Source organism: Anneissia japonica, unplaced genomic scaffold (genome assembly GCF_011630105.1).
Source record: "Anneissia japonica isolate Jap-2015-1 unplaced genomic scaffold, ASM1163010v1 scaffold6088_len71580_cov109, whole genome shotgun sequence".
In the NCBI taxonomy this organism is placed as follows: domain Eukaryota; kingdom Metazoa; phylum Echinodermata; class Crinoidea; order Comatulida; family Comatulidae; genus Anneissia; species Anneissia japonica.
This window is the reverse complement of record NW_022698047.1, coordinates 5,173-31,498: the sequence shown is the minus strand read 5'-3', so window position 1 is coordinate 31,498 and position 26,326 is coordinate 5,173. Positions and strand designations below refer to the sequence as shown.

The window sequence follows — 26,326 nt, the reverse complement described above, 5'->3', positions numbered from 1 at the left end:
TAGGCCTGTAGGCAGAAGTTTTACCTGCTCCAACTGAACAAAAAACAATTAAAAAAAAATATAACAAAAAAAACAAAACAAAAAAAAATAACAAAAATAATTAGCTGTATTACAGTCTAAGATATAATGGTCCTGGCTTTATTATCTAATGTTTTGTTTTATTATAATGTATTACATTTATTTTTTGAGCGTTTTAATCCAGATTTAATTTTTTTAAATTTATTATTATTCTGAACAGCGCCCCCGGTCATTTCAGTCGTTGGTGGCGCTCTCCTACAATTTTTCTTAGACTTTTTCCGCCATAAGCTTTTTGTGTACAAAACAAGTACTACTACTAGGAGGCCTAGGCTAGACTACTTTCCACGCCACAACAAAAGCTTTAGAAAGCGGTAGCCTGTTCGGGACTCGAAAGAATGAGGTAGGCCAAGGTCTGCTTTAGTTTAAGGTTAGTCTTAGACATTGTTGCCTGTGATATTATCAATAGTGTATCGATAGGCTAGAGTAGTAGTACTACACTAGGCCTAGAGTAGTAGTATGGACTGGGGTGGGCGTGCTCAGACCCAGGCTCTGACTCTGTGATGTGTGTAGTCTAGCTAGTTCCTAGCTAGGCTAGGGTCAGGCAAGGCCTAGCCTAGGCCCTTAGTTAAAGAAGTTGGACCTAGCGTAGTAAAGAAACACCGGAGCGTCTGCGGTCGCCCGAAGCGCCTGGATGGATGTCTGTGAGACTGTGATACGCCATTTGGAAAATCTGGGCAGATTTTGCCGAGATAGGTTTTTCTCAGATGATAAAACAATGCTTTTTAATGAAGGAAAAATTACTATTCTTTATAAATCGATCGTTCGTGCACTAAGAGTAATTATCTTTAAAGAGAAGTTGAGGGCCATTCCACTGGACAAGAGGGCCTAACTATCGAGTATCAAATAAGTATCAAGTAAGTAAGTATTTTGATTAACAATAACATACTCTAATAGGCCTAGGCCATCTAATCTACTAAATATATAAACAATGTAGGCTATTATATATGCATTAAGTACAATTCTGCACACTTATTTTCCTTGCGATTTTCAGTGTATTTGAGCTGGTTTTTGATTTATCAATATCATCCCTGCAATTAATAAAGCTTTTAGTAGTATGCTGCTGTATAGGCATTAGGTTTAATAATAGTATGTCTACTCTAGACTGACTTTAGATCAACATTTTTTTTTTTTTTTTTTTTTTTTAATTTCAGGAACCCAAATGTTAAGGCAGAAATGTATAGTCCTACCACAAGATCAGACAATAGAATGGAATAAAACATTAATAAATACATGTTTGTAATTTGTTGCATTGTAAATTTTAAGACAAATTTTGTTTCTCTTGCTGTTTTAAAATATATTCATGATTGAATACACCATTTTGAATACAGGCCAACTCGTACACATGGAAATGCGTACACACCATTGGCTAGCTCGTACACACAGTTGGCTAGCCCGTACACACAGTTGGCTAGCTCGTACACACAGTTGGCTAGCCCGTACACACAGTTGGCTAGCTCGTACACACAGTTGGCTAGCCCATACACAATTTTCGTTTAAGATTTACTTTTGTGATTTAAACTTTATTCAAGTTGTATTGTATTTTGATAATAGTCATACTGATCTAAATTATTAAAACCCATAATACTTTTTGTATTTTTTTCAGTGCCAGTGTAATAATTATTATTTAAGTTTTTTACGATAGTTTTTGTTTCAGAAATTTATTGATAATCAATCAATACATTTATACATTTCATAATAATAACTTCACAATAATAATAAAATGTATTAAATAGTAATACTGTAGTTATAATAATAGTGTAAGCACATTATAATAATAATGATAATAATAAAAATAAGATTAATTATTATTATTATTATTATCATTATTAAGAAATTATATAGACTCTCACTGTAAAAGAGCGCCGCCAGAAAAAAAGTTCATTAGGAAAAAAATGCATTTTACAAATCAGTTTGGGCTTAGATGTTATTAAAAATAAAAATGTGTTTCGAACCTAGTTGACTAATGTCAGGGGAATGCCCTCCTCCACCCCCCCCCCCCTCATGTTTTTCCCTAGATACCCAAAAATGGATTATTTGCCACTTTACCAGGGTTGTTGCATATTTCTGCCTTCTACAAACCTATCCCACTTGCAGTTTGTTGATGCAGCTAGTTTGATCTCATCTGATCGAAAAAATGAGAAAATTACCCCATCAAAAATACATTTGGGTCCGAGTTTGCCAAAAGTCATGTGTACGAGATCACCAAAGTGTGTACAAGTTGGTATGTGTACGAGTTAGCCGACACCTGGTATCACCCCACCACTTTACATATAATATTAATAATTATACGGTAGACATATTATAACAGATATATCTTAGTTTTATATGTATATATTGTAGTATTACATAATTTTCGTCAGCATCTGCTGCAAGGTACTCTGGGTGTGTAGTATGACAGTAAACGTGATATGATAAACAATACATATCAGAGATCCCAAGTCTCCAGAAAATCGCGGGTTTCTCCTGATTTTTTAGGCTGTCTCCCGCCCTCCCGATTTTTATTAATAATCTCCCAATTTTTTTAAATATCCCGAAAATTTTGCGAAAAATGTGATTTCCACGATGTCATAGAGCAATGAAACAAAATTTCTTATCTTAAGCCAATATACTATGGCGCTCGCTCAGCCTTAAAATGTCGTAAACAAGACCAGGGAGTTGTTAAATAACAACTCCATCTGTCTCTTATACACATCTAGATGTGTATAAGAGACAGGGTCGTGACTCTGTGGCCTTAGGCCTAGTTACGCACGTACAGATGGAGCCTAGCGAATCAGGATTTAATGTTTTTTCATGGCATTATGTACCAATTAGTATAGGTTATACATATATAAATGCTGACTTAAAACATGGAGTATGATTTACTAACTAAATTAAAATATATATTTATTTTTTAATTTTTCAGGAAACGTGTGGATCTTGCAAGTTGCAGTTACCTTGCTAGAATTCTATGTTCTTTGAAGAGATGTAGTAAATCAGCCATAGCCAAAGCCTTGTTGACTGCTGCCAAGAATGCTTTACTAGCAAAATTCTAAATAAATAATAATATTTATAAATTTATATAGGCCAACTGCAATGTGTAAAATGTAAAATTGTTAAATAAAAGTAAACAAATTAATGAAAATTGTTTGTTTTCTTCATTTTGTGTAATACTTTCATGTTAAACAGCGCGTCGTAAGGCGTCACAGCACGTCGCTACAGGAGGTGATCGCTTCACGAAAAAAATCTCCCTATTTTTTGGTTTTTAAAACTTGGGATCTCTGACACATAGTTATTTGATTGTATGGAGCATTGTTAATTCGGTACAAATTTTGTTACCTCCCTGTAAGCTGTATGAATAGGCTCCATTTATATTCATTCTTAGCTATTAGTAACCAAAGTATGATAAATGAAAGGCAGAAATATAATATATATGGAGTGGATATACTGTAGGCCTATAACAAATTGAATGATGAAATAAATGATACGAAAACACTCAGTAGATATAGAAAACCTGGCTTAATTAAGATAAAAAATAATCCAATATATTATATATAAATTTTTTTTTTTCTCTCTTTTGTGGTATTTTAAATAGAATTCTTTTTGAAGTAAAAAACATAGGACTATATTTATTCACAATCAATGCAAAGAGTGTGTAGTAGAACCCATGTTATTGGGGATACTTTTGGGACCAAAACAAGTGTCCTCTTAATAGAAGTGTCCCCTGAATTGGGGTACCCCTATTAAGGGGACACTAACAGTATTTTGTGATGAAATTAAAATAAATGTAATTAAAATAAAATCTTAATATTTTATCGGAATAAAATTAAACAAATAATCTTTGCAGTCTTCGTTTATATCAAATTAATATCCCAAGATCATCTTAAGACTTCTCTGGGTGTTTGACGGGCATTTATAACTCATCTGACGTCCATCCAAGCTCTGTAGGCGTTTTTTAGTATGACCAGTTAGTTCTAGTAGGACCATGCCAGAGGGTGAGACAGGCCCCAAATGCGCTAGTCTCGCACCAAATGCAGCACGCTTATCTGTTTCGAAACAGGCGTTTTTGATTTCAGTTGAAGATTTGTAAATATCTGATAGCAAATTCACATACAAACAATTTACGACCAGAATATCTAAAAAATAGCCAAAAATAAAGTAAAATTATAACCTAGTTATTGAATCCTTTGGATTTACAATATCAAAACCTTTTATCGTTTTCAAAGATTGTATTATTGTTACTTCAAAAATTTCCTTATACTGTACTTGATTTTTTTTTTCTCCATAGGTGTTATTAACCAGAATGTTAAACTGCACAAGAGTAGACCAAGTGACTGTTAATTGCGATGGAACGATTTATATTTCGGTGGAGGCGGAGTTAAGTACCACTGAGTTCTGGATATACTTAGGTGTTTATATAAGCCTTGTGCTTTTTGCTGGTAAGTACAGCTGATTCCAGACTATCAAAATTTCTTTGACAAAAAACTGTTGTATGGAGTACCACAGTCGTGTCGTCACGATGCCAGGTGGCACCCTCTGCTGTCAACAGACGTTGGTTATCTTCATTACGCCTGAATGACTTCATAAGCTTTCTGAAATAGGCATTTTAAAATCTAATATTTTACCATCAAAATGTACTAATAACACATAATTAAGATACATCATCTTAATAATTACTGTGCATTTGTCAGTGGATAAAATGGCATCCGGTTGAACACATTTTGCAACGATCACATCACATGGAATTCGTGACTTAACACTGCAGTACTCTATGCCCATATATAGTCATGATGTGCCTATATATGGTCATGATGTGATGTCATCATGACCATATTTATTCATGTCACATGTTTTTGTCAAAAAAAATTTGATAGTCTGGACAGGGCTTAAGCCTGATAATGAGTATGTACAGTGTATTTGATCATGAAATGTTTTTTTTTTTTTTTCAAAAATAAATCTAAAACAAATTGGAGATGACTGATTGAAATTGTATTGATACGAATATAAGCTTTAGTGAAATTACTATTTGAAAAGAATTTGTTTTTTTAGGGCTGATGTCGGGCCTGACAATGGGACTCCTCTCACTAGACATAATGAGTTTGAAAGTGCTGTCCATGAGTGGTAAACCAAAAGAGAAAGTTTATGCAAAGAAAATCATTCCTATAGTTGAGAAGCATCACCTATTACTGGTAACATTACTTCTTGCAAATGCCGCAGCTGTAGAGAGTATGCCGATATTCTTGGACAAGATAACTAATCCCATAATCGCAATTGTGATCTCCGTTTCAGCGGTTCTCATATTTGGCGAGTAAGTAAGTTGGTCACAGTATTTATTGATATTTCATTTTCATGTATTTGACCAAAATTTGACCTTCTTTTGCAGTATTGAGACCGGCCTTGGATTATTTTGTATTTAATGATCTCCATTAGATATACTTTGTCAGAGTCTCGCTCAATGGAATAAGCTGTACCACAGGGTTCGATTGTTAGACCTTGTCATTTTACTTTTCTCAGCAATGTTAGTCTGTATGTCAGCTAAGTACCATCTTTAAAACTTGAACGTTCGGATAAACTGGTTGCTTGTTAAGTAGAGTATTCTGCATGCATTTAAATCATTGCCTGGCATGTACCCTGATTACCACATCTGTGACATTTTGAAACTGTGTGAACTCCTGCCATCTTTGATTCAATTCTATCAGCCTATTTTCAAGAAACGCTTCAGCGACAAGTCTTTACTGTGCTTCAGTTTTCTTACTCATATCTGCTCTTCTACATCTGTTGCTCTTGTTTTTATAATTTGTTTTTAACTGTATTTTTTTTCAGATATACAATAAATGAGCCATTGTGCCACATCCCTTACATTTTTTGAGTGTGTAAACTACCAAAATGGACATATCTTCAATCTTTGATTAAATTCCTTCAGCTTATCTTCAAGAAATGCATCAGTTTTCATTCTCATATCCCTCTTCTACATCTGTTGCCCTTATTAAGTTTTCAATAAAGACTTGCTTGTTTTGATTATCTGTTTTGTTTGATTTCTTGTGAGGCATTGTGCCTCAACATACAGCCTTTCCACGTGCTGTAGTGTGTCCCAATCCAATATTATTTCAACAGTGCAATTACATGCAGTGATCTACATTGTGAAGAAAACTTGTCTGTGGCTTCATTTCATCTCCTCATTTGAAGGCATGATGATTTTAATCTGTGTGTGACTAAAAATGTTTTATCTACTATAATTGCATATTTTCTATCTGTTATGAGATTGAATACAACATCAGATTTGCCTATTTGCCTATTTATACATTATAATCTGTGATGTTTGTTTTTAATAGAGTGGTTCCACAAGCAATCTGTACTAGGTATGGACTGGCAATTGGCGCTACTTTATCCCCATTGGTGTGGGTGTTTATGCTGCTGCTGCTACCGATATCATTCCCAATTGCCAAGGTACTTGATATTCTTCTTGGGAAAGAAACTGGAACCTTCTTCAGACGTGCAGGTATGTTTAGTATATTCTACTGTCATGTTCAGTTCAAGTTACCCTGTAAACAAATGAACAAAAATTTGATAGTAAATACAGTCAACAACTTGAAAAATAGTTTAATATTAATTTTGGTTTTTATTAGCAATAGGAACCTTTGCATTCAACTCGGTGTCATACAGTGGCGTATCTATGGAGGGTGGGGGGGGGGAGTAAAGAAATTACTTGCCTCCCCCCAAGTACAAATTACAACATTCACTAAAAATTCCAAAGATCAAAGTGCAGTAAATTAAAACCCATTATTACAAATATAAAAGCAAGTACAATAAAAATCAATTAATAGAAATGGCAAGTACAAATTACAAGCCCGAAATTCAATAAAATTTCCTACAAAAAGCTAGTTAACGATAAAAACGTAGCAACAATAAAGTACAGATGTGTAATAAAATCCAGTGTAAACAATGTAGCCATGGGGACGTTCAGTTTAGGCCTTCTTTTACTGTTATTTTTGTCAATGAATAGGACGTTTATATTTAAAATATCCTTGGTTTTAGAGTGGGATAGGCGCTATTTCTCATTTCTGATGTTTACAATTCATATGGTGCGACACCGATTGTTCAGTATGGTGGATGAAACTTTCTCTTGTAAATAATTCTCAAGAAAACTGCCAAAAAATTAAAGTGAGAATTTAACACTGTAGGTGTCAATTACAAAATTCATTTTGCGCACCAATTACATTAATTCGTTACCCAAATATAAGAGCTCAGTGTGGCTTTGGTCCGACGAGTGTGTTTGTTTTGATGCTAATTGGTAATAGAAGAGTATTTGTTTTCATATATCAGGGAAAGCTGTGGTGACTCCAAATTTTTCCAACGAGGGGTCCGATTGGTGGGGCTGACTAGAGCCTCTAGGAGTGTTAATATCTTTATTTGGCACAAATTAGACTGCCCGGGGATATGGAAGCTTGTGGTGGTGGCAAGTAGCCGCAACTGTGATCAAATATTTTTTTCTTTTTTATGCCGACGACAGATCGCAGCTTAGTATTCATCTTTTATGTTCTTTAAAATACTTTATATTTCATTTTAATTCAATCTAAACAAATACCGAATTATCGCTACTTATCGCACAATAATATAATATATTTCTAGTTTTATACAAACCAAAAATAATTAACAATATGACCATGTCCTTTTTTCTGTGTTTAGTTTGCGAAAATAAACTTGTTTAATTTGTTGAATTATAATACTGTGTGTGTGTACTTAGTAATTATTTTAGCCATGTTTGTGTGTACTAGCTACTTAAAGGAGAAATCTACCGATTTTATATAATTTGAGAACAGATTTAAACGAAACTTGTGCACGTTCATTACGTAGATGCTTTAGTGTAAATTTTTGATGACGTGCCAGATTCATCGCTCCACCCGAGCTTAGCGACAGGCCAAGACTAATTTGGTTTAGAGCGTCTACTTAACGAATGTGCAAGATTCGTAATTTCAAAAATAGGAAATTGTAATTTTTGTATTTCTAAATCAGTTCTCAAATTATTTAAAATTGGTAAACTCTGTTAGTAACTAATGCATATCTTTGGTAAGTTTATTTATTTTTCATTGTTTACAGTAGATATTTAATTTGCTAGTATTACTATATTACCCATGATTTCAATAGGCATATGTAACAGTCAAATGTAAAGCAGTATTGTTTTTAATACAAAAATCATAAAAATTGTTTTTAAAATAAACTTGCTCATTCTTAATTTTCGCAAAGACAAGCCAAACTAGTCACTCGTAAAAAAAAAGATTTTTTAGTCAATTATACAGGGTTGAAAAGTAGAATACAAATACGAATGTGCAAGAATTGTAATTTCAAAAATAGGAAATTGTAATCGAGTATGCTAAATCAGTTCTCAAATTATATAAAATTGGTAAACTCTGTTAATAACTAATGCATATCTTTGGTAAGTTTATTTTTTATTGTTTACAGTAGATATTTAATTTGCTAGTATTACTATATTACCCATGATTTCAATAGGCATATGTAACAGTCAAATGTAAAGCAGTATTGTTTTTAATAAATGGTAAACAAAATCATAAAAATTTTTATTAAAATAAACTTGCTCATTCTTAATTGTCGCAGAGACAAGCCAAACTAGTCACTCCTTGTAAAAAAAAAATTGATTTTTTTTTAATCAATTATACAGGGTTGAAAAGTAGAATAAAAAATTTCGTTGTGAAGTTACAGAGGTTTAAACATACAGTACTGGAGAAATCAACCTTCAAATTTAACGATTTTAGGGAATTTTCAGACAGACATCATCACCAAATAATTTTTAAAAATTTTGATTTAACATTAAGTGGAGAAATTAACAAGTTAACATGATGTACAGATATATAAAGGTTAGTTTAATGCAATGAAATAGATTTAAACAATGTTGACATTTCAGCATGTTTTGGAAATTAAGGAGATTTTGCAACCTTATGTATCGTCATTCGTGCCTCAAACATTTTTGAAAATGCTGTATGAGCTGAATATGATCCTTGATTCATGCAAAAGGTATGAATCGCCTACATTGTGGCAGATGTGCAACTGTAGTGGAAGGGTTGTCTGAATATTTGATGACCTAACTGTTATAGTTTTCGTAAGCTTGCGAAAACTCCTTATTTTAGAAACACAATTTGCGAAGGTGTGACTGGTTTGGCTTGTCTTCGCCACAATTATCAACATAGTGTAAAAAACTGCTGTAGTTTATCATTTGTATTATACCAGTAATATAACTTTAGCTATGTATTGTATTTCATCAGTCAGTCAGTTATTGTTGTGTTTGGCTGTGGTTTATTTCTAAAAAAAGTTTCAAATATCCTCAATTTACCTTTCTTGCGTTACTACATCATAGTATGAAGAACTAGTAAGCACCACTATTCAGATTCCGATACAAAGATTATTGTCAGGAATGGACATCTTTGTGGTCTAGTCATACTATGAGGAAGCAGTACTGTATGCTCATACAGACACTCCATTTCTCCTTCAAGTTTGTATTCTGTTTTAGATCATAGTATGAAGAACCAGTGAGCAGATGCAAAACCAGATTCCAATACCAAGATTGTAGGCAGGTTTGGACATCTTTATGGTCTACTCATTCATACTATGCTCATACAGACACTCCATTTCTCCTCTCCTTCAGGTTTGTATTTGTTTTAGGTCATAGTATGAAGAAACAGTAAGCAGACACAAAACCAGATTCCAATATCAAGATTGTAGGCTGGTTTGGACATCTTTGTGGTCTAGTCATACTATGCTCATACAGACACTCCATTTCTCCTTCAGGTTTATATTCTGTTTTAGATCATATTATGAAGAACCAATGAGCAGATGCAAAACCAGATTCCAATACCAAGATTGTAGGCAGGTTTGGACATCTTTGTGGTCTAGTCGTACTATGCTCATACAGACACTCCATTTCTCCTTCAGGTTTGTATTCTGTTTTAGGTCATAGTATGAAGAACCAGTAAGCAGACACAAAACCAGATTCCAATACCAAGATTGTAGGCAGGTTTGGACATTTTGTGGTCTAGTCATACTATGCTCATATAGACACTCCATTTCTCCTTCAGGTTTGTATTCTGTTTTAGATCATATGAAGAACCAGTGAGCAGATGCAAAACCAGATGCCAATACCAAGATTGTAGGCAGGTTTGGACATCTTTGTGGTCTAGTCATACTATGCTCATATAGACACTCCATTTCTCCTTCAGGTTTGCATTCTGTTTTAGGTCATAGTATGAAGAACTAGTGAGCAGATGCAAAACCAGATTCCAATACCAAGATTGTAGGCAGGTTTGGACATCTTTGTGGTCTAGTCATACTATGCTCATACAGACACTCCATTTCTCCTTCAGGTTTGCATTCTGTTTTAGGTCATAGTATGAAGAACTAGTGAGCAGATGCAAAACGAGATTCCAATACCAAGATTGTAAGCAGGTTTGGATTTTTTATTCTATAGTTTTGTAAATGAGAAACACAATTTCTTAATTTTTAAACTTATATTTTTGTCTTTTCTTCTTTCTTCAAAATTCCTGTAAAAAATAATATAAATGCAGTTTTTAAAATTAGTAAATATTTTATAATGTACTGTAATCTTTATTAATACAGCTATTGTAAATAATATATTTCCTAAAGACCACTTTTTACCACCTGTGTGATAATGCTAGAAAGTGGTGACTATTTTTTGTGAAATTAAAGTTAATTCTAATAACTGTTCAGAAAGCTAAATTTTGATATTTACTCCTAGTAGGAAACTCTGAAAAATTAAGTAATGTGTGTTCACTGTTTATATTGTTTCTATTTATATTATTTTACATTGCCAGCCATGCTGAAAAACAATGAAGGTGAAACAATTATTTATTTGACTAATTGAAAATTGAAACCTCAGTTTTTTCTACCTATCTCTAGCTAATTTTTTTGAGTGTGGTGGAAAAGCATCTTGCAGAGCACTGCAGTCAGTGTTTACCACTTACTAGCCTAGAAATATATATATATATGTACGCAATAAATCATGAATCCATTTTCATTCAATCATTCATTCAAGGTTTATTCCAAAATGTGTCCCAGTTAAAAACTGAATTACAACAAATGGTTACAATATAAAATTATTAAAATTTACAAATATAAAAACATTAGGAATATAGGTCTATTTACAATTATTTGAAACATAGAAAAACAACGATTCATTAAGATCAATATATAAAAATGTATGAAAATTTAACGCAGGAAACCTAGAAACCTAATATGCAGTACTTATCATCATTATCATCATCATAAAAATTATCTTAAATCCAAACAGTATACTTACTAATATTATTATATCCTTCATCTTTTTTTTTCTTTGTTTCTTTTTTCTTTACTTTTTTGTGGGGGAGGGGGGTTTGAACTTTCAAAACTCAAAACCTGCATACAATAATTTTCAGAAACACAGTAAATCAGACAGACATTCCCCACTCATTTAGATGCAAATCAGTCAGAATGTGTAATCTCCTCTGCTCCCTTTCTAGATGTTGTAATTTAAAAGTTTCAGTAAAGCAAAGAGAAATACATTATTTGAAGCAGGACTCAATTTATAACTTATTAGTCCAAGTAACAGGGTTACAGCAAACTTGCTAAAAAAAAACAATATTAATTAGTTTCAACATCTCAAAGCAATCTTACTGTCAGCCTGTCACAGACCAGATCCTGAATTGAAAATGCACTGTTACCACATACTTATCAACATGAGCAGATTTCTCTGCATAGTTTTTTAAAGCTCTTTTTTTCAAAATACAATACGTTAAGGAGTGCTTCAGTATGCTGAACATATGATTGCAGATAGTTATCACAAATTTATAACTAAACATTGAAACTCCTTGATGTGCTAAACATATCCAAGGCTTCGAGGGCCAACTGCTTCCACTTTTAGTGTTTAATACAATACAAATTTGTGGGTTATATAAGTTAATACTTACTGTCCTGTTGTGTTTGTAATGTCAGCACTTCATTTGAGCAAAGGAATGTGTGACACACTGGTAGTATAAGTTCAGTCATGTTGACACTCCTTCTTGTTTAATCAGTTGTCAATTTTAATAATCGAACTGTGAGAGTTTATACAAAGGCACAACAGTATATTGTGTTGTCAAGTGAAATACAGTAGTTGGCAGTCATTGTTGAAAATCAATTTTGGATTTGCATGACACATTGTGAAATTCTTGTGGTAAGGCTGAACAAAGTGAAATGTACATTAGGTACAGTTTTTTAACAATTGTTAAGTTTTGTAGTTAAGTTATATCCGGCACAAAACCTAGACTCAGAAATACCAGGATGGCGTCTGATAGGGGATAGCTCTTAACCATAATTATTTAAATAATATTACTGTAAAACTAGTAAAATTGACCCCTGAAACCTTAACTAAAGAAAAACAGGTTTCTGTCTGGCAGGATAGTTTTTTATCATATTGTAAAGTGAATTTAGTTACAGAAATAACAGGTTGGCATCCGGTGGGGTAGTTTTTTTTATCATAGTTTAAGACTTCATGTAAAGTGATTAGAGGGAGCTGCGATCCAAAAGGCGTTATATAAATATGGTTTTATTATTATTATTGCTGTACAATAAAATGATTTTGTACTAATAGTAGCACTGGACACTAAGTCTTTTGATGTGAAACACACAAAGGATAATTTATAATGGAATTATAATCAATAATAATACCATATGTGATGTGTTCAATGAACCTTATAGTCCTGAATGTGTTCAAATATGTGAAAAATGAAATTTGTTCTGTCTGTTGCTAAAAACTAAAATATGACAAATTAATTCCATTTAACAAAACTACAGTAGAAATAATTACATGTAGGTTCATCAGATTATCAGATGTGGAGTCTTTTCTTATCCACAATTATAGTTGGTTTATGTTAAACCAACTATAATTTTAATTTTCTAATCTATGGGGATGGAGGATAAAATCTAACTTGGTACAGTAGTGGGACTGAAACTAGTACCGTAATAGAAGCAGAGAGTTGTAATCATTATGCAAAAGAAGCCCAACACCTCAGAGGTCAGTGAATTTTCAGTCTTAGCTACCTTGCAAAGAGGGCAAAGATTGTTTATTAGGAATTTCACTGCTTCAAAAAGTCTATTTATTAAGTTTGAAAAAAATTTAGAACCATGTTATTTTTTTAATATACAGATCTTTGATGTATGGTCTTCACGAAAACAGAAACTGTAATAGAAAAAAGGGTAAAAAATAGCCTTTTTTTAGCTTAGTGGAGGAATTTTGGAATGAGTGACACCCAGTGGTGGCACTAAAAACAATTGGTACAAATTGGAATACTGTATTACAAATGAATGAATTAGAAACGGGTATTCCTTTCTGTACACACAAATCTTTATCCATCTGGCAAAATTATATACACGCAACCTGTTTTATGCATAAATTCAATATCTGTAAAATACTTTTCTCTTATGTGTTGCAGGGCCGGCGGAACGTTTTTCAAAGTGGGGGGCCGCAGGCGCGTAACAGCTGTCTCTTATACACATCTCTCAAAACCTGCATACAATAATTTTCAGAAACACAGTAAATCAGACAGACATTCCCCACTCATTTAGATGCAAATCAGTCAGAATGTGTAATCTCCTCTGCTCCCTTTCTAGATGTTGTAATTTAAAAGTTTCAGTAAAGCAAAGAGAAATACATTATTTGAAGCAGGACTCAATTTATAACTTATTAGTCCAAGTAACAGGGTTACAGCAAACTTGCTAAAAAAAAACAATATTAATTAGTTTCAACATCTCAAAGCAATCTTACTGTCAGCCTGTCACAGACCAGATCCTGAATTGAAAATGCGTTCTCAAAATATTGTGGCTGAGACATGGGTCGATTAAACGTAGAAATAGGAAACCTAGAAATATAATAAAAACGCTGAATAGTACTCCAGCGTCGCGACATGCGGACGTTGGTACGAGTAGGTTAGTCTACAAACGTCGCCTAAAGTAATTGATTTTACCCGGCAGAAGGAAAGAAGGAAACTCCGCTTTTCAATTGTCATAGGCGCAGGTTTTTTGACAAACAATGACCTTTCAGAGGTCAAATTGCTGTCAAGAATATGAATTGGCTGCTTCGCAGCAATTAGTAGTTTTCATTCAGGTGCAGTAGTTGAGATTCAAGCTCTTAACCGTGAGATTGAAAGTTTCACTGAACCGCTGTTGTGAATTCTGCTTGTTTTTTTTCTTGTTGTCTCTCTCCATCCAGGTATGTAAATGGATAACTGGTAGGTTTAAATCACATGCCCAGATTACTTCTGCTAATAAAGTTATGGTATGTTACATAGGTGTTTGTTGCATGATGGTCATGACACTATACACAATACAAGTGTTACACAATAATATATTATTAAAGATGTACAGCATGGAATGTCCATATTTTAACTGCTTAAATTTGTAAACAATTTAAGGATGTGTTGACGAACTTACTTTGTGTTTATGTAAAGTGAAACTTCCTGTTTTGGCAATTCACTTAAATACTGTAGACCAACAGAAGGTTTAGACCCAAACTGTGGTTGCCAAATAAATCAAAGGGTCACAAAACTCTTTAGGATTTTTTTTTTATTGCATTTTGTATATAGATCAATTATATAACCCATGATTTACTTTGTTTTTCTTCTCTTAAATGTACAATGTTTTGCTGTTACAGTATATCTAATTTTTTTTTCTTTCAAGGGCTTTCCTACTGTAAGCTCTTGAGATTTTAAGACTTTTATCCCTATATATCATGCTAAATTTTGCTGCAGTAAAGAATGTGCATTATAAGCCTCCTGTAAACATTTTCATTTGATGTGTACAAGTTTATGAACCATTGTGACTAGCTGTTTTGAACGTCTCAGGAAAAAAAGTGGGTCGCAGCAAATTGCCTGACGTTTTGGTTGTGGGCCAAAATGTTGGAGAACCACTGCTGTAGATATTCTCTGCTTTACTTAAAAATAAAAAGAGTTAAAACTCTGAAAAAAATGAAAACTGCTGAAAATGTTGGGGCCTTTGTGTTCTGAACTGATGGATCACAATGCAACACCAAAAGCTATTGTGTATATAGGTTGCCACTTCATTCTGTACAAATTTATACAGATATATACACATATATTTTAGTTATGCCACTGATCTCGGTAGAATATCCTGGGTTCAGAATGTTGATACAACACTATTTTTTCAGTGTACACACCTAACAATAAACATAGATCAATGTATACCTGTATACCCTCTTCTTAAGCAACCTCAATGACAAGATTAGATCTCTGAATATATTAATATTACCAGAGGATCCATTAATTAGTCTTAAATAAAACAAAGACAGGAACTCAGAAAAGATACAGGGACATTTTGAGATTCAACATTTTGATATATTTTATCATTTTCAAGAATCATGATCAAATAGATCGAAACGTTGAGTCTCAAAATGTCTATGTCCCTTTTCAGAGTTACTGTCTTTTAGTTTTATATTAATATTAGATCTTACCTTTGTATTATAATATCTGTGAATACAAATATAAGTCTTATATTTACTGCCTGGTTCTTTCCCTCAAACTATTGTATAACATACTTATTTCCTCATATATATATATCTTTACTAATGTAATAGGTCATGAGGCTCATATAAGAGAGGAAATAGTTAAAAGGTGACCTGAAGGGGAATTTCGTGATCTAAATTTCTCATTATATTGTTTTGATTTTCACTGGCTTGGCAGCCGTACAAGAGAGTTGATATTCATGATTTCATCCTGCCTGTCCTGGCTTCACGATATTGTTGAATGTATATGTGCTGAGCGAGCAGCAAGAATGAGATTTTTATCTTAAAATACCCCTTTAGGTGACGGTTATCTCACAAGATCTATATGTACCATACCCAATTTCTACGATTCTCTGGTCGATTGAAATGGCCAACAACCTAACCATTGACCCTTTGTTTATTTCCCCCAATGAGATTTAAATTAAATGAGGCATTTCTTAACAAGTTGTGTTGATTGTGTATATTTTTTGTTAATGAGTGGATAATAGCCCTCGATGGCTTTCAAAACAATAAAAAATTTGTAATCTTGAAGAGTCTCGCATTTGCTTCAGAAAAAAAAAAATTGATTTTAACTAATAAAAGTGACAACAACTGAAACGAGAAGTCGCCTGATATGCACAACATACAATTTTTTTGATTTTTAAAATCATATTTGTCTTCTCTTACCTTATTTCTTTTTTTTTTTTGTATCTTATTTTAATTAGGCTTGATGTTACCATCAACGTTGATGAGAGGCGGCCACACTATATTTAATTAATTTATAAGCCATGAAATACTCGCACATGGGGTTGAAATATAGCGTGAGCCACTTCACATAACTAAACATGGCTGGCCGAGAATGGTCAGTATGTGTTTCGAACCCTCAACAACAAGTTTCACAATCTGATTGCAAATCGCTACGCCAAACCGCCTTCCCCGGAATAGTGGTCCATAACACACAAATTTACTACTAAAATATTGTCCAAAAATCTTCTCAAACTCAAGTGTTTTCTTATACGCGAGAATATATTAAATGGATGCCAGTCAATTCGAGCGGATGTTAGTTCAAGCAGATGCCAGTTCATGCGGATGCATTTAGTGCAAACTACAACAAGGGCAAATTTATGGTCGCCCTATTTTTGTATTTGTTTTAATGCAAAAAATGTTCTGTGCACTAAAGTTTTGAAATGTTTTTGGTACTTTTTGATAATGATTCCATGTTTGAATTACAGTCTTGGCAAATCCAACTAAAAGATGGCCGCTAAAAAGCACTTAGACCCTATATTTTAAAACTATAGAATTTCACACGTTGAATTCACAGTTTTTGTCTCCAGTTAGTTGAATTATATAGTGTTGTAATAGTATTTGTAGATTTACGATTTAGGCCTATATTTGTAAATGGGAGTAACTGTAAATGTATATTTTTATTCACCATAGAAATTTAAATTATTTTTACGTATATGGTATCAGAAGGTGCACAAATCATTGGTGTAGTAGTGTCACACAGGGGAGGATCCAGTAACGTGTTAGGGGGCATGGGGATGCACATTTAAACATCGATTGGATTATCGCTGCTCCAAAGCCTGATTGATGAACTTTCTGTCGAGAAGTAAACCATCCCACCAACAGGCCTGGTATTAAATTTTATGACCATTTTTTGGTGTGACACACGTTATCGTACAATGTACACTTATTTTCAAATTCCACCCCCTCCCCCACAAGAAAAAGAAAAAAAAATTTTTACTGAATCTGAAGATGGTACAGAATAACTTTTTGATGTTAAACTCCTTGAAAATAACAACACCGTGAGTAAAATCGGTTTATGTTCTGATAAATATTGCATTAATATTCCTTTTCAAATAAAGATTTAAACAGTATTTGGTGTGTAAGTGTCATTTATCTGTGTTTATGTATGCCAAAGTGCCCCAAGCTAATGACGGCACTAATTTGCTGAGGCCCTTTTGTTGATAAGATAAGCTTAGAATGTAGCATAAATCAACGGTGAACGAAAATCAAATCTTCTCCAAGCTTTTAAGTGTTTAGAAAATGTTAAAATATATTAACTTGACCAAATATTTGTAACAACTACTCGTTCTAGAAGCCGTTATTGAACAACCATGATCGAATGGACGAAAAATCAACGCACATGTTTAATCCCCAAATTTGTTCACACAAATTTAGGTTGAATTGAACAACACAGGTTTGACGTTCGTAAAAGTGTGTTTAATTAAAATGTTATTAAATGAAATTTAAACTTGATACAAAATATTTATTTCAATCATTAAATAGATTATTGAATTATTTGTTATCTTTTCAAAAACAGATCACCAATCAGCTGGAAATAGACCCATATTCATTATTTTTACTTTACTCACGCCATGACCATAATGTTGGAGTAAGCTAGATGGAGCACTCTGCATCCATGTCATATTTTGAAGAGTGGATCGTGTGCTCGCTACGTGCTCTCATTTCTCTGTCAATGTTGTTTTTGATAGTGATGATATGGGAAAATGTGTTTGTATAAAACATTACTGTAAACTATTTGTTTTGACTTAATTTATTCATGATCAAATATGAATAAAACATTACTGTAAAACTGTTTGTTTTGATATAACTTTATTTGTGATGATCAAATATGAGGTTGTTTACTTCTTGCTTCCTAGCATACTTCGTAGAGTGGATCACATGTTCTCTACTACGTGGTTTTTCCCCATGTTCTTCACTCAGTCAGGGCTCAACGCTCGGCCGAATTTGTTTTAACTTACTGTGCTTAATATTCGTGATGATAAAGTATCTTACAAAATATATACGCATGTTTTATGCTATATTATGACGGACGAGGTTGTTTACTTTTTGCTTCATAGCAACTTTGTAGGGCAGATCACATGCTCTCTACAATGTGGTTTTTCTAATGTTCTTCCCCGACTCTCGATGGGGCTCGACACAGTTAACGGTGTTGTTTGGATGTTGTTTGTGATGACGTAGGGTATATATGAAATTAAAGTTGTATTTACTTTGTTGAGATGATTTAGTATCATGCAAAGATATAGGCTTAGGCCTTAGTATATTCTAACCGTTAAGCATAGGTACTAGCCCTAGTGTACAAATTATAAGCATGCCATACCCTAGGGTCTAGCCCATTCCAGCAGGTTTTGCTGTCCTCTAGCTAAGATGAATACCCAGCTATGCTGAATAATCAGATTGCCATATTGATTTAAAAAAACAACTTCCTATTAATTTAGAAATGCTGGCAGCATGTTATTTTCCTCGCAATGTCTTTTCCCTGTTTGCCATTAAGATTGCCCAGACCAGACTCCCTGAACCACTTGACTGACTCCCCAGCTGCTGCATAAACACCAAAACAAAAACTGGGTTCTACCCTAATTTAATATAAAAATGAGGCATTCTCATAAAATATAATCCTTAAAAATGAAAAGATTATAAATTTATGCAAGAATTGGTAAAATTAATGTGGTTTCTTTTGCGGTTATCAAACATTTTCTAATGTTATTTGAGTAACACCACCACTTATCAGCAAGTTGCAAACTAACTATAGTATTACAGTATATATTTTAAAAGAATTTTTAAACTTAGTCCCTTTTAAACTATATCTGTGACATCAGCATACAGTTTGTTTTTCACTAGGCATATCTAAGAGGTGTTTATATAATGTATCTAAGCTTCTGCCTGCTTGTAAAATAAAAAATCACCTCATTTCACCTTCATGCCCTACACAATATTATGCTCTTAGTTGATAGCTTGCTAGATATCCCTGTTCTGTTGTTCTATAGGTAAATCACTGAAAACCTACCTGAAATTAACTGAAATTTCATAGACTGCTTCTGTTCACCATTGCAATGCCATGAAACAAATGCCTGAAGTACAGTACATTGTATTCAAATGCAGTATAGTGTATGTATGAATTATTTGAATACAATATATTGAATACCAATTATAGATTTTTGTTTGCATTAATGATTTTTTTATCGGCATTTTGCTGATAACTAATACTGTAAAATTTGATGGTATTGTAATACTGAATACATAAAAACTTTATTGTCCATAAAAAAACAGACATTTTGTATAAATTTGTCTAACCACATAAACATACTGAAGTTTTACAGGTATATGGTCTTTTAAGTCGTTATTCTCTGCTGTACAATGAGTTGGCCAGTTTTTATCACTGATCCTAAAGGCTCATCATTCCATTCAAGATTCAACCCCTGTTAGGAGTACTGTATCAATTTATCATGTCATATCTCACTTTTCAAGTACAAGGGTCGTAATCTTACTGCAAACAAAGTCGGCTCCTAACAAAGTCGCCTGCTAACAAAGTTGCCCCCCTAAACCAAGTTGCCTCCTTGACCCATATTGATTATTATTAACTAACCTTCAAACCTGTTTATATGTACTCTGCAATCGTGATGCTATACAACATCTCGCACATACGGTAGCAATGCTCGCATTAAAAGTTTTTAATCCCTAAAATTTGACAGCTAATAGTAAGGCATATCTAAATTGTACTTTTGGCAGTCGAGATTTCATTTTTTCCCCAATGACCTTGCTGGAAATTCTGACAGAGGGGTCCAATCGGGGAGTTCAGAGGTCCCCAACGGGGGTCCTTTTCCCCTGAACCCCCCGCTAGCGCCACCCCTGCGACTGAACTATTTTTAGGTGTAAACACGATGGCAGGGAAAGGAGGCCTATCATGTGTATTCACCTACTTCATACATTATATGCTATCTACTGATCATGTTTATAAAATAAACAAATAAATGGAAATACATTATAGTCAAATATAGTTTTAATAACATTAAATACATAAACTAACTATAAAACGAGTCAAAAAGAAATACTATTTTTATGCGCAAACACATGCTATGGCAGTGAACGTGTATATTAATTCAGATATAAAAGTATACAGTATTTGATTTAACAAATTAAATCAATACCGTAAAAGCATGCATAAGCTTTATTATGAATAATTCAGAAATAAATATAACTAATAATAATAATAACAGTTTTATTTATTTATTTTATTTAGTTTTATTTATTCACGAAAACTTAGTCTGAACTTGGATTGGTCTTCCAAGAGGCTGTGTCCTTAAACTACTACACCACACAAAAGATTTACACCACACAAAAGATTTAAAGCAAAAGAAAAACAATGTAATTTATAATGCCATCATTTATCAGAAGTTGCAAACTAACTACCAGTATGTATAAAAGAAATTTGAAACTAAGTCCCCCTTTAAACTATAACTATGACATCGGCATACAGATTGTTTTTCACTAGGCATACAGTAGTGATTTTATTGTACACAGGTCTCAATGATCAGCTCTTTGCAACCAGGTGCCAGACCCCATAAAAGGACTTGGTTATCAACTTTCTACTTTCAATAAATCACCTAACTTCACCTTCATGCCCTCCCAGCATCTCTACATTGCTCTCAATAGAGTAGCTTGTTCTGCATTCTAGAATTTGCAATGTAGTAAATCAGGTAAAAACTATATTATTTATTGTTTGGTGAGGAATATAATCTATACAATGCATATTATTTGCATTTTATGATTGTTTTTTGGCATTTTTGCTGTTAATGGTAGTGTAATACTGACTACAGACAAAAAAAATATTGTCCATAAATTCCTCCAGTCATACAGTAGCCATGGAAACATTTATTAAATTGAACTTCCTTGTTGAATGATTATGCTACAGTATTCTGTACAATGAGTTGGACAATTCCACTAAAGATCTAAGCACTATTAGAAGTACCTGTATGACATCATATATCTCATTTTTCAAACCCACAAAAATGACTTGGTTATCAACTTTCTACTTCCTTTCAATAAGGGATTATCCAAGGCTCCCAAATTGTATTTTTATAGTATATAATTATTAATTATATTATTAGCAATATTAATAGCTGAAAAAGGAAACTTACTTAGATATCCAGTTACGAATTTTAAGCATGTAACAGTCTGACTTCATTCCTATTAACAACTTAATGGTATAACTGCCATACAAATTAATGTCAATATTTTTGTATCATTGTTATGGAAACATTTGTTAAGGGAACAATAGCTTTCAAATGGGAAACTTCTAAATGAAATAATTAAATACACCCCATCAGAGGTGCAAAAAGTAGATATTAATAGATCAGTTTTGAGAAACTGTAGGTGACTTAATAGCTTAATATTTTGAATACATTTAATATCATCATGTTATATCTCATACATACTGTAACATTTCATATTCAAAAATCAATTGTGTTAATGTTTGCAGTGCACATAGCTAGTAAAACTAATTAGGTACAAAACTTTGTGCTTGGTAAGTAAGTAACTTTATTGCTTCTCTTTTATAAAAGAGGCACAAAGATGTGCAACAATAACAAAATCAGTAAAAATACATGGTATCCATGTGTTTGGGGTGGAGGCATAGTGGGGTCTAAGTTTTAGTCACAAAATCAAAATTTGGTTGTGACAATGAACACGCAAGACCTCACATGCCAAGTGTGTGGTTGGCTGGGTTGTTCTTGTTGAGAAAACAAAATTTTGTCGGTTAATTGATTCTTGAGTGAGATAACGGAAGCTCTCTGATGACTAAAGTTACTACATGACCGTTTTCATATCGTTAATAAAACAAATTTCTTCTAATTTTAAATACATTTTCCACTGAATTTGTGATAATTCTTATTCGTTAACACCCATTGACTTGTGCTAAATGCGTGGCAAATTTATGGTCACGCATGTGTTTCTGAAAAATGCGTGTTTAGAGCTAACTGTTACAAGGATTCGGATACGCTAATGGTTGGCGAGCACTATTGGTTAGCAAGTTCAGCCCATTTCTATCATTACCAATCACAAGTACACATTTTCAATTTCCAGTTACCTATTGGCCAGTGATTCGATCATCCTCGTCTTGGTATTGGGATCAGGGATTTTCTTGTATTAATGCACGGGTGAGGGCGTATGTTTGTAATCTGGATTCTGCTATAATAACCGTTAGCAGCCGTGTATGAACATAGCCACAAAGCATGTTGATAGAGTAGGTCTTAAAATAATATTGATCACTGTGTAAATTGTGTTGATTTTATGAAATTTGTAAATACTTTTTTTCAGAAAGCTATAGGTATCATAACTCTTGAAGACATTCTAGAGGAGCTACTACAGGAAGAAATTGTTGATGAGACAGATATTTACGTTGATGTCCATAAACGAGTTAAAGTAGCGAGGGCTAAACTATCAAGAGCAAACTCTGTACAGATCCCTAATGATGCACTTTTACAATCCCCAAGACTGGTAGGTTATTGGATAATATTTACAAAGCAAACAAAACAAATACAACTTGTATTATTTGGGAACTACCTTCCTACCATCGGACACGTAGAGAAGTAGCATCCACTACTTCACCTCAAACTATGTCGCATTTGTATACTACATTATTTCCTGTCAAAAACAAGCCAGAGTTACTGAACAATAGTATTTATTTAAGTTATTGGAACCTCATACATTCTGTGTTGGAACATATAAATGAATAGTAGAATGTATGAGGTTCCAATAACTTTCATTTGATTTGATGGAAGTATGGTTGTTTAAATTGAAAAATTTAGTAGATGCTTGCATAATCCTGATGTCTTTGTCGCAGCGAATACGTAACATGTCCCAATACTCGCGCCCTCTCTCCAAAAATCACGCTCAAGTAGTTAAAAATCACCTTATTTTTTTAGCTATTTCCCCCATCAGCCTCCCCAACCCCATTCCAAGACTGAGATATGCCATTCAAATATGCATCTCAAAATATTTTCATGATATTATTTTTTTATATTTATGTTTTGGCTTTTGGCAGATCTCAAGAAGACAGCGCTCATCATCATTAGGAAATTCTTCAAAATACCACGATGCAGCATCACCCAGCCTTGTATCAAATCTAGTTCCAAATAAAGACAGAGTTATTCAAGAAGAGGAGGAAGCACCAGTTAGCCCACCTCACAAGCATTACAGCATTAATGAAGATCCCAGTGATTTAGACACTTCACCTTTGATACCAGATCTAGACTGAACAAATATTCATCATTCGCCACCTTGTCTCATGTACAAAAATATTCTAATAGTGAGCAAGTAGACATGCAGTTTAGATGATGTGTCACAGCCAATTGGTTGATTCCATGGCTCAGTCGAGTTTTACTAGGTGCTCAAAAACACACTTTGAATTCTGTTAAAGGATTCTTGTGTTGTAGTCAATGTCAAAATGAAATTTCCAAAATAATTTTCCACTTCAAACATACTGTAATACATCAGAACCAATTTCTACTATTTTGTTTTTATATTGAATATCTCACCCATTTTCTTGAAGTAAATATTATATTTTATATCTGTATTAGAACAAATATGCATGTTTTGAAGATTTTTATACCTACTGTGTTTTACTATTGATGTATAGCCAAGTTAAACAAGGTGAATATTTCTGAAGGATTATAAAATATATGGTAATTATGTCAGTGGGTTAGCTTTATTAACAAATACAGTATATTGATGATAAGGTATCAAGTACTGTAGGGGCGGATCCAGAATTTACAAACAGGGGCTGGGGGGCTTGGGCACAACTGTCTCAGAATAGGTAAGTGAGTAGCACATAACATTGATTTGCATTGAAAATTTTAAACTAGTCACAAAACTGGGAGGGGGGGGGAGATTATTGCCGTTCCCCCTACTGGATTTTCCCCTGAAGTACTGTATATTTAGTTTATTGGAATTATAATATGAAGATAACAGTAAATGTCAGACAAACAGCACTTTTCACACTGACAAGCTTTCGACCAAGTGGTCGTCATCTGGTGAATGTGAAGACACCTCACATTCACCTGATGAACACCACTGTGTGGTCTGAAAGTGCTCTTTGTCTTTCACTTACTATTATCATTTAGACTTAACATTACTAACTTATCTACTTCATACTGATAAAGATGTGTACTAAGTTTCATGCACATGTTAAATTAGCTATATACATAGCACTGCTAGAAAGGAGGGTGATATAGCACCCTCATCAGGAAATAAACAAACTTTAAAAAAAATATCATATGCCTATACGTTTAGGGCTCATTGAGCTATTATATCATGTATACAAGACAGTTGGCCCTTCATGGTTTATAGAGATACTTCTCTTTAATTGTCTTTTAATTAAATTTAATTAATGTTTTATTTAAATTTTTTTTCATGTAAATTTTGGTTAAATAAATAAATTAAATTAAATTTAAATAATATTTGTAATGAATTGGGTTGGTGAAAGCAACCTCGAATTTGGTTTATACATTACAACAATGAATTCATATAACAGTAGCTTATGGCTGTCAAATAACTAATAAAAAAAAATCACAAAAATTTGTCAAATATCTCTTTGTCAAGTACCAAGCCTAAATGAGACCAATTGCTGTTGGCATTCACGTTTCTTATTTAAGTTTTTTATTTATTTTGTTAGTTTATTTATCCAGGCCTGCTCAGACATGTCAATGCGCCATGAGCATCTTTAACGTATACCGGCGCATTGTGAATATCCGTTTATTATTACGGTATTATTATTATCGCGAAATGCTATTCAACATTACATTTGATTTTCCGGTGCTTCTAATTGTCGATCTGTAATTCAGAGACAGCAACAACTGTTTTTAAAATTTTACATTTGTTTTAATCAGGTGGAGTGGCTGATGCCTCACTCGACAAGATCGTAAGTGGATGTGGTCAAGCATCGATCATAACTCAAAGGGGGTTCAGGGCCTCCCCTGGAAAACTACAACAATTTAGGGATTTTAAAGGTTAATATAATCAAACTTAGAATCTGACTGACATGTAAAAAATACATAGATTTTTCTTCTCCCCAACAGGAGGACAGGAGAGCCCTTCTTACTCCACCCACTGGCACCAGGCCTATTTATTTTTAAAGCAGTGCAAGTGTCTGATTACCCTAGTGGGCCTCTCTATTACTTGGCTATAGTCCAAGCATGGAGGAGGAAATACAGTCGTGACCTTGTTGCTTTTGTTCATGCTTTGGTGTTAAAAATATACAACAAAAATCCCATTTCAGATCATGCGTATTTCACATGTACAAGTCATGTGCGATTGGCAGCTAGGCTTACAGTATGTATTTATTCATACTCATATGAGCACGCAGATATATGAATTAATTGATGATGACTGTTGTAGTATTTTTATCTTGAAATCGACTGGTCGTCTGTTAAGACCCACCTGGAACCTGGAAAAAAACGATACAGAATACAACTGGACGTTGGTCAAGGCTAGTCACTGTAAGTACTGTACATTTCAAACTCCCTTGACATCGCATTTATGACTGATTTTTTGTTTTCATGATCAACGGCGGATTCAGATAATCGATATCTTATGCACTAAGCAAGTGCGACACGAAAACGAATAGCTATCACGGAGCTTCGCCAATTTTGAATAATAATATTGCTACATGTATTTTTGAAATTTATGTTAAATTCATGGTGAATAGACCATTTTAATACCTCTCGGAATAGACGAAGAACTAGGCTTTTTTTCATTCATATATAGGTTGCCCGTGCAAACAATTGTTAAAATTTAAAGGGGCTTTCGGTTTGACGTCATCCTAGAAACGTATCGTTTAGTGATATATCTATAATTCGGTATGAGCTTGGTTACCCACTACAAAGCTACAGCCCAGAAGGATGCGCATACAAGCAAATCCATTTACCAGCGGTA

The 26,326-nt window shown here is 33.5% G+C and overlaps 1 protein-coding gene across 4 annotated transcripts; it reads left to right on the top strand.

Moving 5' to 3' along the window:
- The first annotated feature begins 323 nt into the window (after positions 1-323).
- Positions 324-24,245, top strand: LOC117102398 (DUF21 domain-containing protein At4g33700-like). 4 transcript variants are annotated; one of them, XM_033242653.1, is made up of 6 exons: positions 324-445; positions 4,357-4,493; positions 5,089-5,362; positions 6,387-6,553; positions 22,712-22,891; positions 23,439-24,245. In XM_033242653.1, exons 2-5 carry the CDS (start codon positions 4,358-4,360, stop codon positions 22,735-22,737), a joined length of 603 nt encoding a protein of 200 aa, XP_033098544.1. In that variant the 5' UTR covers positions 324-445; position 4,357; the 3' UTR covers positions 22,738-22,891; positions 23,439-24,245. The 4 variants fall into 4 exon arrangements, with proteins under 4 accessions (XP_033098544.1, XP_033098542.1, XP_033098543.1 ...); XM_033242651.1 differs by having other exon boundaries at positions 325-418; positions 4,343-4,493; positions 23,439-24,244; XM_033242652.1 differs by having other exon boundaries at positions 327-445; positions 4,343-4,493.
- Positions 24,246-26,326: the final 2,081 nt, after the last annotated feature.

What these genes read in the sequence shown, in the direction of transcription:
- LOC117102398 (XM_033242653.1), top strand. Translation starts at nt 4,358, where the DNA reads ATGTTAAACTGCACAAGAGTAGACCAAGTGACTGTTAATTGCGATGGA. An exon ending in AAGCCTTGTGCTTTTTGCTG is followed by an intron (nt 4,494 to 5,088) that starts GTAAGTACAGCT and finishes CTATTTGAAAAG; the next exon opens with AATTTGTTTTTTTAGGGCTG. An exon ending in AACCTTCTTCAGACGTGCAG is followed by an intron (nt 6,554 to 22,711) that starts GTATGTTTAGTA and finishes ACTTTTTTTCAG; the next exon opens with AAAGCTATAGGTATCATAAC.